We start from the raw sequence: 15326 nt of genomic DNA, 5'->3' as shown, positions 1-15326 counted from the left end.
CAACACTATGTTGAAGTCATTGGTTATTTTATTTCAATATTTATAGCCTAATGTCTGATGTTGAGGTAGCGTTAGGCTACACACAGTGTGGTTTTAATAGAAATGATATACTGTGCTGTTTAAATCGAAAATTAGGCTACTTCAGTAATGAAAAAGTATTTATTAGGCTAAAAGAATAATCTAATGCATTGATTTAAGCCTCCATATTGTGTGGGGTGATGTATTTTACTTATTTTAATTAGACTAGACAAGTGATGGGTAAAAACACAGCATGGATGTATTCATTACTGACGTGTAGTGAGGCCAAACGGACCGAGAAAAATATTTTTGGATAACCCCTATCGTTAGTTTCTGGTTCCCAGAAAGTTTTTTAAGGTTTGTTTTTGGTTATCTTTACGGAAATAAAACGTTAGTTTCATGGTTTCTATAACGTTAGGGTAACGTTCCCCTAATGTTATTTTTTGGTTCCCATAACGTTCTGGGAACCAGAAACGAACGTTCTATTAACGTAAAGAAAACTTTCCCGGAGAACCAAAACCGAACCTTAGAAAATAACGTTCTGGGAACCAAAAACTAACGATAGGGGAACGTTCTGGTACCCAAAAACTAACGTTAGGGGAACGCTCTGGGAACCAAAAATTGTTAGCTGGGTGTATAAACATCTCAGGGCTAGACCTTAAGAAGCTGCTTGATAAAATGACAAAAGAACATTTCTGTAAATTATTGTAGACAAAGGGTGGCCACCTGCCACACTATAGATGATCAAATGTAACATTGTTTTGATTTATTCCCAAACTTAAATTTGAGTGATTCCGTGGTTTTACAATATACGCACAAAACCTACACCCGAGTGATTGACTTCATACGGCGCTGCGCAAACCGATCGGTTTATGACGTTGAAGCACCGCGAGAGTAACAGCTTTCGAATAGTTCTGGCGGTACTTTGACGTTAAACACCGATCGGTCTGCGCACGCAGCGCTGCATGAATGTAGTCGAAACATAATGGCAAACTTGAAATACGCTCTTCTACCACTGGAAAAAACAATGCACAAAAGGACTTGGGTCAAGCGAGGCACTTTAATGACTTCAGCGCATACAGTTACCAACAAGTGCATTGTTTAGAGTTAAATATGTTGAAGATTAGCAGACAAGCGAACCATTACATTATACACTATTTTGTATCTAAGTTTATTCAGCGTAGTGAAGCTACTCCCCCATTAAGAAATAAATAACCGCCTCTGGTTTCCTTTACGCTTTTTAGTCAGGCTTTTAACCCTTTTAGCTGCGTTGAATGAAAAATCCCCAGTCCGCTGCTGAGGGGAGACACGTGACTTGACCTGTGCGTCAGGACGCACGGTGATTTTTCGTCACGTGACACGCTGTGCGTACGCGGCGGAATTGTTAGTGAAGATGGCGGACGAGGAGGCCGAGCAGGACCACGGCGAGCGGGTCGACGCTTCCGACGCTTTAAGCGCATTCTCAGCGCGTCTGGAAGAGATAGCGGCGACTTTGAAAAACAGCGCGGAGTCGCCTGACGAGCTCGCGTCGCAGTACTGCTATGAGTTCTGTCAGGTACGTGCAGATTGTCTGACAAAACACGGCGCAGCTGCACTCATAAACATGCGCACAGCGACTGAAATACGATAACCTCTGCCGTGATAACTAACGGGGTTCTGTATACAACGAATAATAACAGTACCCTTGATGTGATAGCACGCGTGTAGCGGGTGTGTCGCGTATTCGGTGTCGTTATTTGTCTCGATCAGTCAGGCTAATGTGTGCATCTCGCGCAGGACTGTAAACAAGCACGCAGCGCACGCACAGCGGCATAATTAAAACTACAGTTATAACTGCACATCATCTGGCACTGACTGCATGCCTATCAACTATTACTGCTCTACATCGTCTGATATCACTGTTCATTTTAACCTTCGCACGTGATCATAATCTAATACACACTGCATATCATCATTTTACTCACAGCACATCATCTGTCACTCAGGGTGCATCATGAGCTGTACATCATCATAATCTGGTACATAATATGTCTCGCAGTGCATCATAATCTGTCACTGTACATCATCATCATAATCTGATACATCATCTGTGTGCAGTACATCACGTCACTGGTCACTCACTCATCATTTTCATAAACTGCTTCTCACTGCACATCATCTGATGCTCACATCATCATTTACTCACTAGGGCTGCATGATATTAAAGAGTGGTGTGATATGTGATATGATAATGCTTAAAAGTTTGGTCGCTAACTGATCATTCTTTAAAGGGATAGTTCGCCCATAAATAAAAATTCTGTCATCATTTACTCACCTCTGTTTGTTTCAAATCTGTATAGATTTCTTTAGGATAAACACAGAAAAAGATATTTGGAAGAATGCTTATAACCAAACAGTTCTTGGACCCCATTGACGACCATAGGCGGAAAAATAACTTAAGAATTTTTTGATCTGTTGAACACAAAAGAAGATATTTTGAAGAATGTAGAACAGCAAACAGTTCTGGGGCGCTTGGGCTACCATTGTCATTTTTCCTACTAGTCGGTGGGGTCCATTAAGAACTGTTTGGTTACAAGCATTTGTCCAAATATCTTTCTCTGTGTTCAGTCAAACAAATACATTTATACAGGTTTGGAACAACTAGAGAGTGAGTAATTCATGACAGAATGATCATTTTTGGGTGAACTATCCCTTTAACATGGAAAGCTATTAACCGATATATTGGCCGATATACATATATATCTTAATATTAATATACATTTTTCTAAGCCTGAAAGAAAAGGCTAAAAGAGGACAGCTGCCTTTATCTCAAAACATTGACTTCAGAAAAACAAGACATTTACATTTAGTTATTTTTATGCAAAAATCATGTACCAAGCCTATTAATGAACGATTCTCTAATAGCAGTAAGTGAAGTAAAATCATTTCTCAGAGAAAATGATTTATGGCTTTAACATATCGGCCTGGATTTATTATTGGACCGATACTGATAACATTAAGAATGACCATTTGTCGGCCGATTCCGATATCGTGCATCCCTAACAAGGGACCCCCAACAAGTCTTCCCATCAGGGTGTAAAATATGACAGTATGCTTAATCTGCTGTTTAAAATGTTTAATTTATTTAAATGTGTTTAATCTTAGTATTTTTGTTTTTTCAAACTAAAATACTTTTTGCCAATCAACCGCCGTATTAGACTGCATGGATGGGTAGTATTTCAAATACATACATTTGAAATACAAAATACTATTATTTTGTAATAGTATTTTGTATTTAAATGCATTTAATCTTAGTATTTTTTGTATTTATTTTTGTATATCCTAGTTAATTCAAGAAATCAGCAGTCTAGAGGTTGATTGGCAAAAAGTATTTTGTATTTTGAAAATACAAAAATACAAAGACATTTTGTCATTTTAGAATGTTTAGTTCTACTTCTGTAGTTATTTCTGTGAAAGTAACTCAAAAGTGATACAGGAGTCATGTAACGTATTACAATTCTGAGACAGTAATACTGCAAGGTAAGGGATTACTTTTAAATAACAGTATCAAGTAATCTGTAATGTATTACAGTTTGGAAGTAACTTGCACAACACTGACCGTTTATATATCATTCATCACCCAAATGCAGTGAACAAACAAACACCTGAACTTCGCGAACGTATGCTCTCTTTCTCTCCTGCACACAAGTGAAAGTGACGTCTGCGCATGCTCCTTCTCCTGCTCTCCTTGCTGCCGCGTGTTTTTCCGGGAGAATTGTCCAATAAGGGACTAAGAAAAATTGTTACGAAACAGTTTTATATGTTTGAAAAAAACTTTCAGAAACCTGTCCGATCGCTGGGGGAGTGTATCGAACACAAAAATACCAAGTCATACGTCCAACTCGTTTTTTGACAAGTTGACCATGTTAAGCATGAGAAGACAGCACGTTTAACATTGTAAAGAAGTCAGAATGCATGACACACCGTTGCACCACCCATTTAAACTTCAGTCATTGAAGTGAACCACATCATTATAGTTTGTCAGAAAGATGCTGCTTACCTTCACAAGCTCTTTTCTGTAGGACATCATCACATGAGAAATCTGAACACGTTTGACAACAAAACCTTCTGTTCTGTGAAGTCATAAACTTCAATTTTCCAAGCTATGACATTGTTAGACAAGATTATTGCTATTTGTAAACAGAAAATATATATGGCAAATTGTGGTTTAACATTTGGAGAGCCTTGTTTGTTGTTTAGTTTAGTTTTTTTATTATTTCTGAACATGTTAACTGGCACCATACATTCTGTTGCCAGTGTTCATTTGAGCACAACCGTGTACCCTGTAATGGGAAATCTTAGCCCCTTACACCCTTTGACCTTCAGAGCCCAATGTACTGTAATGATATTGAGATGTGTTTGTGTGTTCAACAACAGACATTTGTGCTTAAGTTTTGTTTTTTCAGATAAAGTGCTGGCATTTTAGTGACAGTACTAAAGTAATATTGCAAGGACTTGTATTGCTCTATAGCACAGTATATCACAGTATAATGTTGCATTAATAGTCATATATTCACTGTTGTCAGCAGCCTTTCATTTATTGATTGCATTAAACATTACATTCTTTCAGGCCCAGGGAGAGGACTCAATTTTTTATTGACTTGTTTTGCTCAATTTTATTTTAAAGGTATATTGTATTATATTGAAAAGCAAGTAAGTTGTAAGAATGTGTTTTATGCGTGAGACGCTCATGCTGTATGTTTGATATTAACATAGGCCAGCGGTTCTTAATCCTGGTCCTCGCGACCCCCCGCTTTGCACATTTTCTCTTATTCCGTTCACAGGTTTGTTCAATACGATCGTAAGTGCCCTGCGAAGTGAACATCACTCAATATTCTGCAATGATTCCACTTCGAAAGAAGCATATGTAAGATTCTAAGGGCATTAAAGTGCACAAATCTTATGATTACGGTTAAATAACCCTTCACATCTGTGTAGTAAGGTTGCCTTGCCTCTTTTGGTTCACCTTCAAAATTGAATGTCTATCTCTGACCAAGAAATATTTAGCATTTATCTTATTTTATATTGTCTGAACATGAAAGATATGTTTGGGTTAAGTTTGTGCAATATTTAATGCATATTTTTTGCGAGGATATTTAACAGATAACAAGTCATTTCTTATATGATCACTTCATGATGGGGTTAACCAGGTGGTTATTAAAAAGAATGTTACCTGAAACACGTTGTAATTGTTTTTAAGTTGACTAGTTAAACATTTAAAAAAATCGAAATCGACATCGCGAGTCGGTCAAACATTCTGAAAAAATCTAGATGAGATTTTTTTGCCAAATCGCCCAGCCCTAATTTAAATAAACTGGCAGTGAATTTTTTAAAATAATTTCTCAGCTGTTTTTAATGAAGAATCGGCCCTGTGCTTGTGTTTTTTCAGACTTTGGTGGAGTATGCCAGTCTGTGGAAGATGGAGGAGGACCCGTTACCAGTACTGGAGGTGTACATCATGGCCCTGCTCAGCTTTGCACAGGTGTCCTCGTGTCTTTCAGCACAGTGTGAAAAGGTGCCTGTCGTGCTTGAAAGGCTCTCACTGTAAGTATGCATTTCTTTAAAAATACTTTATCTTTTTCATTTCTTTCTGTCTTCTATCTGTTTTTTGCTTTGTAACCCGTGATTTATTTTGCCTTCTTTAGGAGTTGTGTAGAGTTGCTGATTTCTCTGCACCAGAATGTCCCAGATGCATTGTGGGACAGGTTTAGGTCATCTGTCCAGGTAAATCAGAATTTGCGTTTGATAGATTTATGGTCCTTCACATTGACAAAATGTATTTGACAAAAATCAATGGAAGCTTCTAGAACTGTATGGTAATGACTATATTATGGGCTGCTATTTCTGTGTAGATTGCTCATTCTCTGGTACAGGAGAAAGGAATCTCTCAGCTGAGGATGCTCTACACCATCTCACAAGAACAAGGGATGTGGACCAATCCAACGCTGCAGAGTATCCTTAAAAACGACACGCCACCGCAGGAGAGAGGTGTTGTTGTCTTTCCTCTTTCCTCTTGAGCTCTGTGTGAAGAACAGTCTAATGTTCTTCTTTCATTTCTACAGTTCACGAGTTCCTCACTCAGGAAGGACCAACACTTCTTAAGATGCGAGTCAAGCACCTTATGAAGGAGAGCTATATCGAGCAGGCCGCAGTGCTGGCCAAGACCTGTGCCGACTTCTCCGAGTTTGAAGAACAGGGGCACTTTAAGCAAACATACCTAGTTTGTTTGTGCAGCATCGCTCCACAGGAAATTGTGATGGAAGAGGTGAGACAGCGAACCATAAACTTTGATAAACTTTTCGTTTGCATCTTGTCATTCTGCTTTTGCTATAAAGCAGTCCTTCAAAATATATGCCACTTGAATAAAAAGGTATGACTTTAAACTTGAACTTTCTGAGGGTTATTGTCAGTGGGCTCTTGAAACTAGATTTTCATACTTCAAAGGGAATTAAAATGTTTTTTAAATGTTTTTTTTTTCAACATTTTTTCTCTTCAGCTGGCAAGAGTGGACTGTCGTGATGCTTTAGAGATGATTTGCAACCTTGAGGCGGACGGCGATGAGAAAGCCGCATTTACTTTATGCTCAGGTTTTTTGACCCGTCAGATTCTTCAAGAGGATTCTTACTGTGCTTGGTACGTTACGAAAAGTTACCATTGCTAATTAACAAAATACGCCTTGCTATAAGTATATTTATTTTGTGAATGATTTCATTGAAAGTTGATGTGTGATCTCTTGGCAGGGAGCTGACTCTGTTTTGGGGAAAACTTCTTAAGCGATTAGAACCTTCAGAGCAAGGCTTTTTGGACCGATGCCGTCAAATGTCACTTCTGTCCAAAACTGTGTTCCATCTACTCTTTTTCATTAAAGTCATTCAGTCGGAGGTGAATCTTCCCTAAGCTCTCGTTTCATGTAATTATTTTACAGATGTCTTTAAAATACTAAACGTTCCTTTTTTCCCAATCTCTAGATGGATAAAGTTGGGCTTTCCACTTGCATTGATATGTGTATACGAGCTCTCCGATTGGAATCGTGTGAAGGAAGCACCAAGGCCACGGTCTGCAAAACCATTTCCTGTCTCTTACCCTCGGACCTGGAGGTGAAAAGGTCCTGCCAGCTGACAGAGTTTCTTCTGGAGCCAACGGTAGACTCCTACTATGCGGTGGAAACTCTTTACAACGAGCCGGACCAGAAGCTGGAGGAGAAAGATCTACCAGTACCGAACTCGCTGCGTTGTGAGCTGATTTTAGTTCTCAAAACCCAGTGGCCCTTCGATCCTGAGTTTTGGGACTGGAAGACATTAAAGCGCCACTGTTTGGGTCTTATGGGAGAGGAGGCTTCTATTGTGTCCTCCATTGATGAACTGAATGATGGAGACCCTGAGGGTTCAGAAGAAGATGCGAACATGTTTTCTGAGGATTTTAAGGATGTGTCTCAGTGCTTTGTGGAGGCAACGAATGAATTAAATGAAATCGCAGATCAGAGGCAGAAGAACAGAGAGATGAAAAAGTTGAGAGAAAAAGGCTTTGTTTCAGCGAGGTTCAGAAATTGGCAGGCTTACATGCAGTATTGCGTTTTGTGCGATAAGGAGTTTCTTGGTCACCGAATTGTGCGACACGCACAGACTCACTTTAAAGATGGATTCTACAGCTGCCCAATATGTTTAGAGACTTTTGATACAAAAGAGATTCTCGAACCGCACGTCGCATTGCACGTGAAACTTTCGTGCAAAGAACGTCTCGCCGCAATGAATACTAGTAAGAAATTAGCCAACCCAAAAACCGCTGCTCCTGTCATAGCTGCTCTGAAAGCTAAAAGTGGCGAAAATCAGATGAGCAAGGCCAAGACAAAAAACAACTGCAACGGGGACTCCGACAAACTTTTTAACGGACACGCCAATGACAAAGAGCCCTTGGACGTCAAGGAAGGCAGCGAAGGGAGCATTTGCCCAGTTCAAAGCTGCAGAAGGGGATTCAAATATTTCCGTAATCTCATTGCTCACGTGAAAGATCATGGGGACAACGAAGAAGCAAAGCGCTTCCTTGAAATGCAGAGCACAAAGGTAGTGTGCCAGTATTGCCGTCGTCAGTTTGTCAGCGTTGACCACCTAAATGATCACCTACAGGTCCACTGTGGAACTAAACCCTATATTTGCATACAGCTCAATTGCAAAGCCAGTTTTGACTCTAATGCTGAACTCATTGTACATAAGAAAGAGCACCTGGCATTCAAGGCAAGGTGTATGTTTCCAGGTTGTCGCAAGATTTTTCAAGAAGCCTACAAACTGTACGACCATGAGGCACAGCATTACAAAACATTTACCTGCAAAGCACCAGACTGTGGTAAAGTGTTTCGTTGTCAGACTGAGTTAGATCTCCACGTAGAGAGTCACGTCACAAAAGCAGAGGTCCCGAGCTCTGACGGCCTGCCAACTGAACCTCATGAAGACCAATCGAATGAAACGCATCAGAGTTCTGTTCATTCAGACCCTCTCTCGGCCACACAAGCCAACAGCACAAATCCTCCAGTGGATCGTCCATCGAGCATGCTGGTAGTAAAGCATTCTGTAAACAATATGCTTAATAGTATGTTGGAAATGTCCACTCAAGAGTGTGTCCATCCTGAAACAGGTCAACCTCAAACTCCCATCCATCATCCAATCCCTCAAACGAATGACCACCTGACGCAGACAGCCATGAGCACTCACATGTCTCACTTGAGTCAAATCGGACCAGAGGAATCTCTGCTGGAAGCCTTGATGAGTGATTCAGATCCCATGCCCTCTACGTCTTCATACCAGAGTGTATTAGAGGACTTTCTACCTGTTCCAGCAACTGATGCTTTGAACGGTCAACTTCAGACGACAGATTCTGCTAAGGCTCCTTTATACAACAATACCAATGGAGTATATGGACAATACACTCCTAATCCTTTAGGTCAGGTTCAGACGCAGTATTCCAGCATGTATAATAGTACCATGACGTCTCCAACGCATGGTTCCCACAATGCAACCCCTCTTGTGTCATTGGGTCAAATGGTTCCAGCTATTTCACAGACACTTAATCGTCAAATAGCTCCCTTGCCAAATAATGGACAAGCGTGTGAGAACAAGTCTGTGCAATCGGTAAACACAAACAACTCTACCCAAGTGGTGAAAGAGAGACACAAATGTCTTTTCGATTCATGTACTCGGGACTACAGCTCTTACAGGAGCGTAACCAAACACATGAAAGCTGTTCATCCTGATTTTTACACGCAGTGGAAACTAGCAAAAAAGAATAAAATGGCAATGCCATCCACACTCCGAACTGTTTCTAAAAAAGGAAGTCTCAATTCAAGTCGACAAGACCAGTTGGCTCAAAAAGTTCCCGCTCCTGCTGTTCAACCACAGAACCCTCATGCCCAATCCAATGCCTACTCAACAAACTGTATCAACTCCGGCTTTCCGTCTGTCGCCCCTCACGTAACTGCTCCTACAGGCCATATTCAAACCAGTCATATGGAAAATATATTGGATCCCATTGTGATCTCTCAACTTGGTACAAATCAGTCTCACATGGCAACAGGTCACTTGTGGGACCCCAGGCACAATTCAGCCCTCCAACAACAGACGTGTCATTCTCAGGAAATGACTCCAAACATGAACACCCTTTCAGGCAGTCATTTCACTCCTCATCTGAACACAGCATCTACTGAAGGTGCCCAACATAGAGGAATGAGCTATTCTACTCTACATCCTAATAATCCACCCGCACCTGCCCTATTGGACAGTGTTCAAAAGCTAAATGGTGACAGTTTGCATTCACTTGGCAACATTAATCCACCTCAACAAGTCACGAGTTCTAATATGATGGAAGCTGTTAATTCTGTAGCAGATCCAAATTTGTCATCTGCTCAGATGACTCTGTTGCCCCCTTATGCTGACAGTTTAAGCGGTTCAATTCCTAAAGATCCCTTAGTGTGCTCCTACTCTCAACAACAAAGTGACGGTTCATTCTCATCTGTACCCCACACCGAGTGTGCAGTGAGCTTGAAGACAGAACCGAATTTAGATTTCCCTCTTTCGAGCAACATAAGTGCCCCATCAAATGAGAGTTCTCCGGCTCCTCGGAATAACACTGGGAGTGTGTCAAACGATGGGGACAAAAAAGTCAAACGAAGCAGAAGAACAAAATGGCCTGCTATCATTAAAGACGGCAAGTTTATTTGTTGCAGGTGTTATCGAGAATTTCAGAGTCCTAAATCTCTTGGTGGGCACTTGTCCAAGCGTGTTCATTGCAAACCATTCGATGAAGCTGACCTGACGGCAGACCTTCCCAGCTCCTTTCTTGATCTTCTCAACTCGCCTCATCCAACACCTCCTTCATACGTGAACCTGCCAATCCCTGTGCACCCGCCGATAAGAGGTCCTCTTGATCCGAAATTGTTTCCCAATGTCACTTATCCTCAAGCTAATGGCTCCACGTATGCTAGCAGTGATAAACAGATGGAGGAAGGGTTCAAGCAGAACTCGTCAAATGTGTGTGTGAGCTCTGGACAAGAACAGCTTCCAAATGCCTGTGGTGGATATACTCAAAACAATCGAATGTCAGAAACTAGCGTAATACAGCACACTGATAGTGTGAAACATCAGCTACAACCCAGTTACCCTGACAGCTCCAATCCACTTTTTACAGATGGTCTTAGTGATCCTCTTCTTTCTCAGTTGTTGGCTGAAGACCACTCGGCATCCACCCTGAGTAGTGGTTCTTCAGGTCACGTCAGTCAAATTCTTCAAGCTGAAACTGTAAATAAAATGGAGACCACAGAAAAACCAACCATCAGCAACGCAAGCGTGATATCGAATGATGGTCTTCTGGCAGCCATGGAAAGTCTCGCTCAGAATTTGGTGTCTGAAAAGAGCGTCAAAGAAAGACTGCGTGAACAGATATTGGCAGGAGACCTTCACAAAATAAGCAATCTGCCCCGTGGCTCGAGCATTGATAGTTCCTGCTCACAAATTTCTGTAGCAAGTCCTGTGACTAGGGAGACACAGTGTACCCAAACTCAAGGTGAGCAGCAATGGAACGCTGCTGGGACTTCTGCTGAGACTGTTTTGCAGTTGGGGGACGCCATTCTAAATGAGGACTTATCTCATACCAATTCATCCATGTCTTTAGGACATGATATGAATGAGATTAACGATATGACCACAGCCATCCCGGATGAAATGTTGGTAATCCAAAAATTTTTTGAGAAACTTGACCTAGACAGAGAAATCACTGAAGATACCAGAACTGTGGACCAACCTAAAATGAGTGATGTAAAACCCAATAAACCAGAGTCCAATGATTCCGCCATAGAGATGTCGAGTTACGAGAAACCATTTGCATGTGACGCAAACGGTTGTACTTACAGAGCAATGACAAAAGATGCTCTTTTTAAACATCTTATCAAACTGCACAATTACACGGACGACATGCTTGCTCAGGTAAAAGATCAATGTAACGTCTCCCCTTTCAGCTGTCAGATATGTAACAAGGCGTTCACACGCAACTCCAACCTCAGAGCCCATTATCTGACTATTCATAACTTCTCACAGGAAGACATGAGGAAATTGAAAACTAAGCGTCAATCTAATCAGAGGTTGGTGGAGAGCGATGGCGGGAGCCCTTGCCCAATGCCAGATGTGTCCAGTCAAGTCAAAAACATGACACATGCAAGTCAACAACAACAAGTAGGTAGATCAGGGACATTAGAAGCCAATATCATGAAAAAAACATGCATCACTCCATCGCTTGTCCAGCAGTCTGCTGTTGTTCCTCAAAGCAAAAATCCTGGAATAGCAAAAAAAAATCCTGGAATAGCAAAACAGGCTTTACTTTTGGAAAGTCAAACACCCATAAAGCCATCAGTCATTGTATCTGTTCATACGACTCCAAGAGTCGATCAGCATCCGAAGACGTGGTTTCCCGGACAGTCCAATGGGTCCCCGCTCAAAGAACTTCTGCCTACGCCTCCCTTAACCCAAAATCCATCAGCACAGGTACAGATAGAAAACCAGCCCCTGGATAAAAAGCCCAAGCCTGGCAAGCCCCGACCGCCAAAGCCAAAAGAATCTCCCAAGAAACCGAAAGAGAAAAAAACTGAGACGGACGATAGCTTTAGTCCTTACAGACCGTATCGTTGCGTTCATCATGGCTGCGTGGCAGCTTTTACTATTCAACACAATCTGATCTTGCATTATAAAGCGGTGCATCAGTCTGCTCTGCCTAAATTTGAGGTCAACAATCAAGATGAGCAGAACGACGAAGAGACAGAGGATAAAGAGAAGAACGAGGAGACCGAGGATAAACTGGATGGTGAGATCAAAGAGGTGGATGAGTTCAGGTGTCAAGTCAAAGACTGTTCTTGCATTTTCCAGACAGTTCCGGACTTGCTCCAGCACTACCTTCAGCCACACAAGTTACCCCTTGAGAAAGCTGGTGCCATGATGTGCAGCATCAACCTGGGCAGGTTTCAGTGTGATCAACCCGACTGCTCGGAGATGTTTACAGGATTCTGGAAGTACATTAATCATGTGGATAAAGAGCATAAAGATATCAAAATCTCTAAAGTGGAGCCAGTGGAGGGCATGTTCAGATGTCAGGTGGAGGGTTGCGAATGCGCTTACAGCACGCGCTCCAATCTACTGCGGCACACCATGAAGAAACACCACGACGTTTACAAACGGCTGCTCATGAATCCACGGGAAGGCAGCAGGGGCGGTAAACTCGGTCGTCCTAAGAAATATGATGATACTGCTGATGTCGTCGAGAAAGAAAACCGAGAAACAAACAAGAAAACAATTAAAAAGGCATGTCCGAAGAAGAACAAAACCACGAAAAACAACTGGACCAAATATGGGAAACCCATTTTGAAAACCCAAGAAGAAGCCTCGGCGATGTGCACCAAACGATTACAGCTGCAGTACGCTTGTATGATAAAGGGTTGTGAAACGGTGACCGGGTCAGAGCGAAATATAATGAAACATTACCTCCAGCATGGTCTTCCAAAACAGTACCTAGAAGAACAGAGAAGCAACTTTATCCACTGTAAAAAGTTACCCCGCTCCAGATATAAACGTATCGCATCCAGAAGTGATGACACTGATAAGTCGGAGGAAAGTTCAGTCGAGACGTCTGACAACGACGAAGTCGCTGAGCCCGAGCCGAGCGAGTCCGAGTTCTCAAAACCCACGTCTGAGAAAGAAAGCACAGAGGATCCCGATCTGTCCGATAGCAAGCCTTCCACGGACACGTGTTCAGAGATCTCCGTAGTGGTTAAACGCCGGAGGGGACGTCCACGGAAGGGTGAGATAGTCAGGACATCATCGGGACAGAATAGGACGACGAGACTGCGGACTCCAAGGAGTTGCACAGTCAGTTATGTGGATTTAAACTCGGATTCCACGTCCTCCAGCACTATGACCCAGGAAGACGTCTCTGATCAGAACACGCCATTAAATTCGTTCAAGCCCATGGGATTTGAGGTGTCCTTTCTTCAGTTTCTCGAGGAATCACGGACATCCAAGAGAAAGGCAGCGGAACAGATGAACGGAGGTTCACGTAAACGGACGGCAGCTTTCCAACTAAAGACCGCCACGATCGTGTGCAAAAGAGCGGATGCAGAAATGCCTTCGCGGGACGTCCTGAAACTTGTGGAATTTAAAAATCCCCACAAGTTGACCTCTCTCAGCAACATCACGTTTGAGGTGCAGAAAGTGTTCTCTGGCGTCTTGGAGCTTCTTCTCAAGCAGCTTCATGAAATGAGACCCACGGTGATCCTTGAAAAAGAAAATTAATTTATTGAACTCAGGATAAGAATGACGACTGCAAACTGATGCCCAGAAAGAAATGAATGCTGAACGGTTGTAGCTGCATTTGAAGATAAACACTACATGCCCGGTATCTTAATGGTCCCCAGTATGTTTATTACTCATGACTGTGTTATGACTATGTTATAGGCTGACTTTATAGTTGCAGTAGATAATGAAATACCTCTAAAGCATGTATGTCCTTAGATAAAAGTGATCAGCACATTTTGTTGCCTTGATTTGGGAAGTTGATTTTGTTCTTTATTGAGTTTTGGATAGACTTTGTAATATTCCATTGGACTTTTTCTATCCAGCTGAAAGTGGTTCAGTTCTGATGTCATGTGCCGTGTATAATTCGTAACCGTTTTGGTCCCGTTCACCCTGTAAATCTGAAATTTGTCAATAATGTTGTGTCTGGTTCTTTGATCAACTACTGCCACCAGCAGTCCGTATGTTAATCAGTGGCAACCGATTTAATACAGCTTGCTTTTTGGTACTCGGTTTTGGTCTCTTTTTTCATTGCAATGTCAGCAGGAACCCAGGACATGAGTTTTATGTGTGTATTGTGTGCCCTGGTAAAACAAATGCATTAAGTACACTTCATTTAGTTTATTTCCATAATGCACTCAAAGTGCTCTTTTGCCACTCAATAATTTTTACATAATATACTAAAAATGTTTTTTTTTTTACTTCTATTCATGATGTCTCAAAATATCACAGTTGAGTATACTTAGGTTCTTAACATTTTTTTTTTGTATATTAAGAGTAAGATTAGTGCGTGAAAACAGAGCACTTTAAGTGCATTTAAATGTATTATAGTACACTTTTTTTTCACCTGAGTGTTCTGTATTAGTTGTAAATACACTTAAAGTACTTTCACTGAATTAACATGTGTACTGTGCCGTTACCACTCACCATAAGCCAACCCTTACCTCAAACCCATAACCAAACGTTAAGCACACTCGTTGGAAAGGAGAGAAATTTGCAGTGTGATCAAGTCCTTTTCTATGATTCCGCCTTACAATTAATGTTCTGAGATTTTTGTCAAAATTGAATTATTCAGATTCTCTTATTTGCACTGTGATGTTTTTTATTTGTTGTGCACATACGACTTTTTTTTTAGAAAACAAGGTTTTATCTACAAAGTCAAATGCAAAGTAGAAACTTTGAACCACGTTATCACACAAACAAAACCACTTGTAAAACACTTATTTTAAAATGTTTTTCTACAAAGTGACCAATTATTTATATTTGTGAACAGGGCTGCCCAGTTAATTTAGAAATATGGAGTTTAAATCCCATCATTTTCATTGTAAACATCTGGTATGCAAAGAAATCACAGGTGATGCTGATAATCTCAACAGCCTTTACAACATTAAATGATTCTTCACCCAAAAATAAAAATTCTGTGATCCTTTACTCACCCTCAGATTGTTC

The 15326-nt window shown here is 41.3% G+C and overlaps 1 protein-coding gene across 1 annotated transcript; it reads left to right on the top strand.

Annotated features, from left to right (window-relative positions):
* The first annotated feature begins 1387 nt into the window (after positions 1–1387).
* Positions 1388–15287, top strand: znf292b (zinc finger protein 292b). Its single transcript, XM_057352295.1, has 8 exons — positions 1388–1573; positions 5447–5601; positions 5703–5781; positions 5910–6045; positions 6120–6322; positions 6554–6690; positions 6798–6939; positions 7026–15287. The coding sequence occupies exons 1-8, from the start codon at positions 1412–1414 to the stop codon at positions 13875–13877; spliced, it is 7866 nt and encodes a 2621-aa protein (XP_057208278.1). The 5' UTR covers positions 1388–1411; the 3' UTR covers positions 13878–15287.
* Positions 15288–15326: the final 39 nt, after the last annotated feature.

Source organism: Triplophysa rosa, linkage group LG15 (assembly GCF_024868665.1).
Source record: "Triplophysa rosa linkage group LG15, Trosa_1v2, whole genome shotgun sequence".
NCBI classification, from domain to species: Eukaryota; Metazoa; Chordata; class Actinopteri; order Cypriniformes; family Nemacheilidae; genus Triplophysa; species Triplophysa rosa.
Note: the sequence above shows the minus strand (reverse complement) of the source record. Positions and strands in the feature narration are given on the sequence as shown.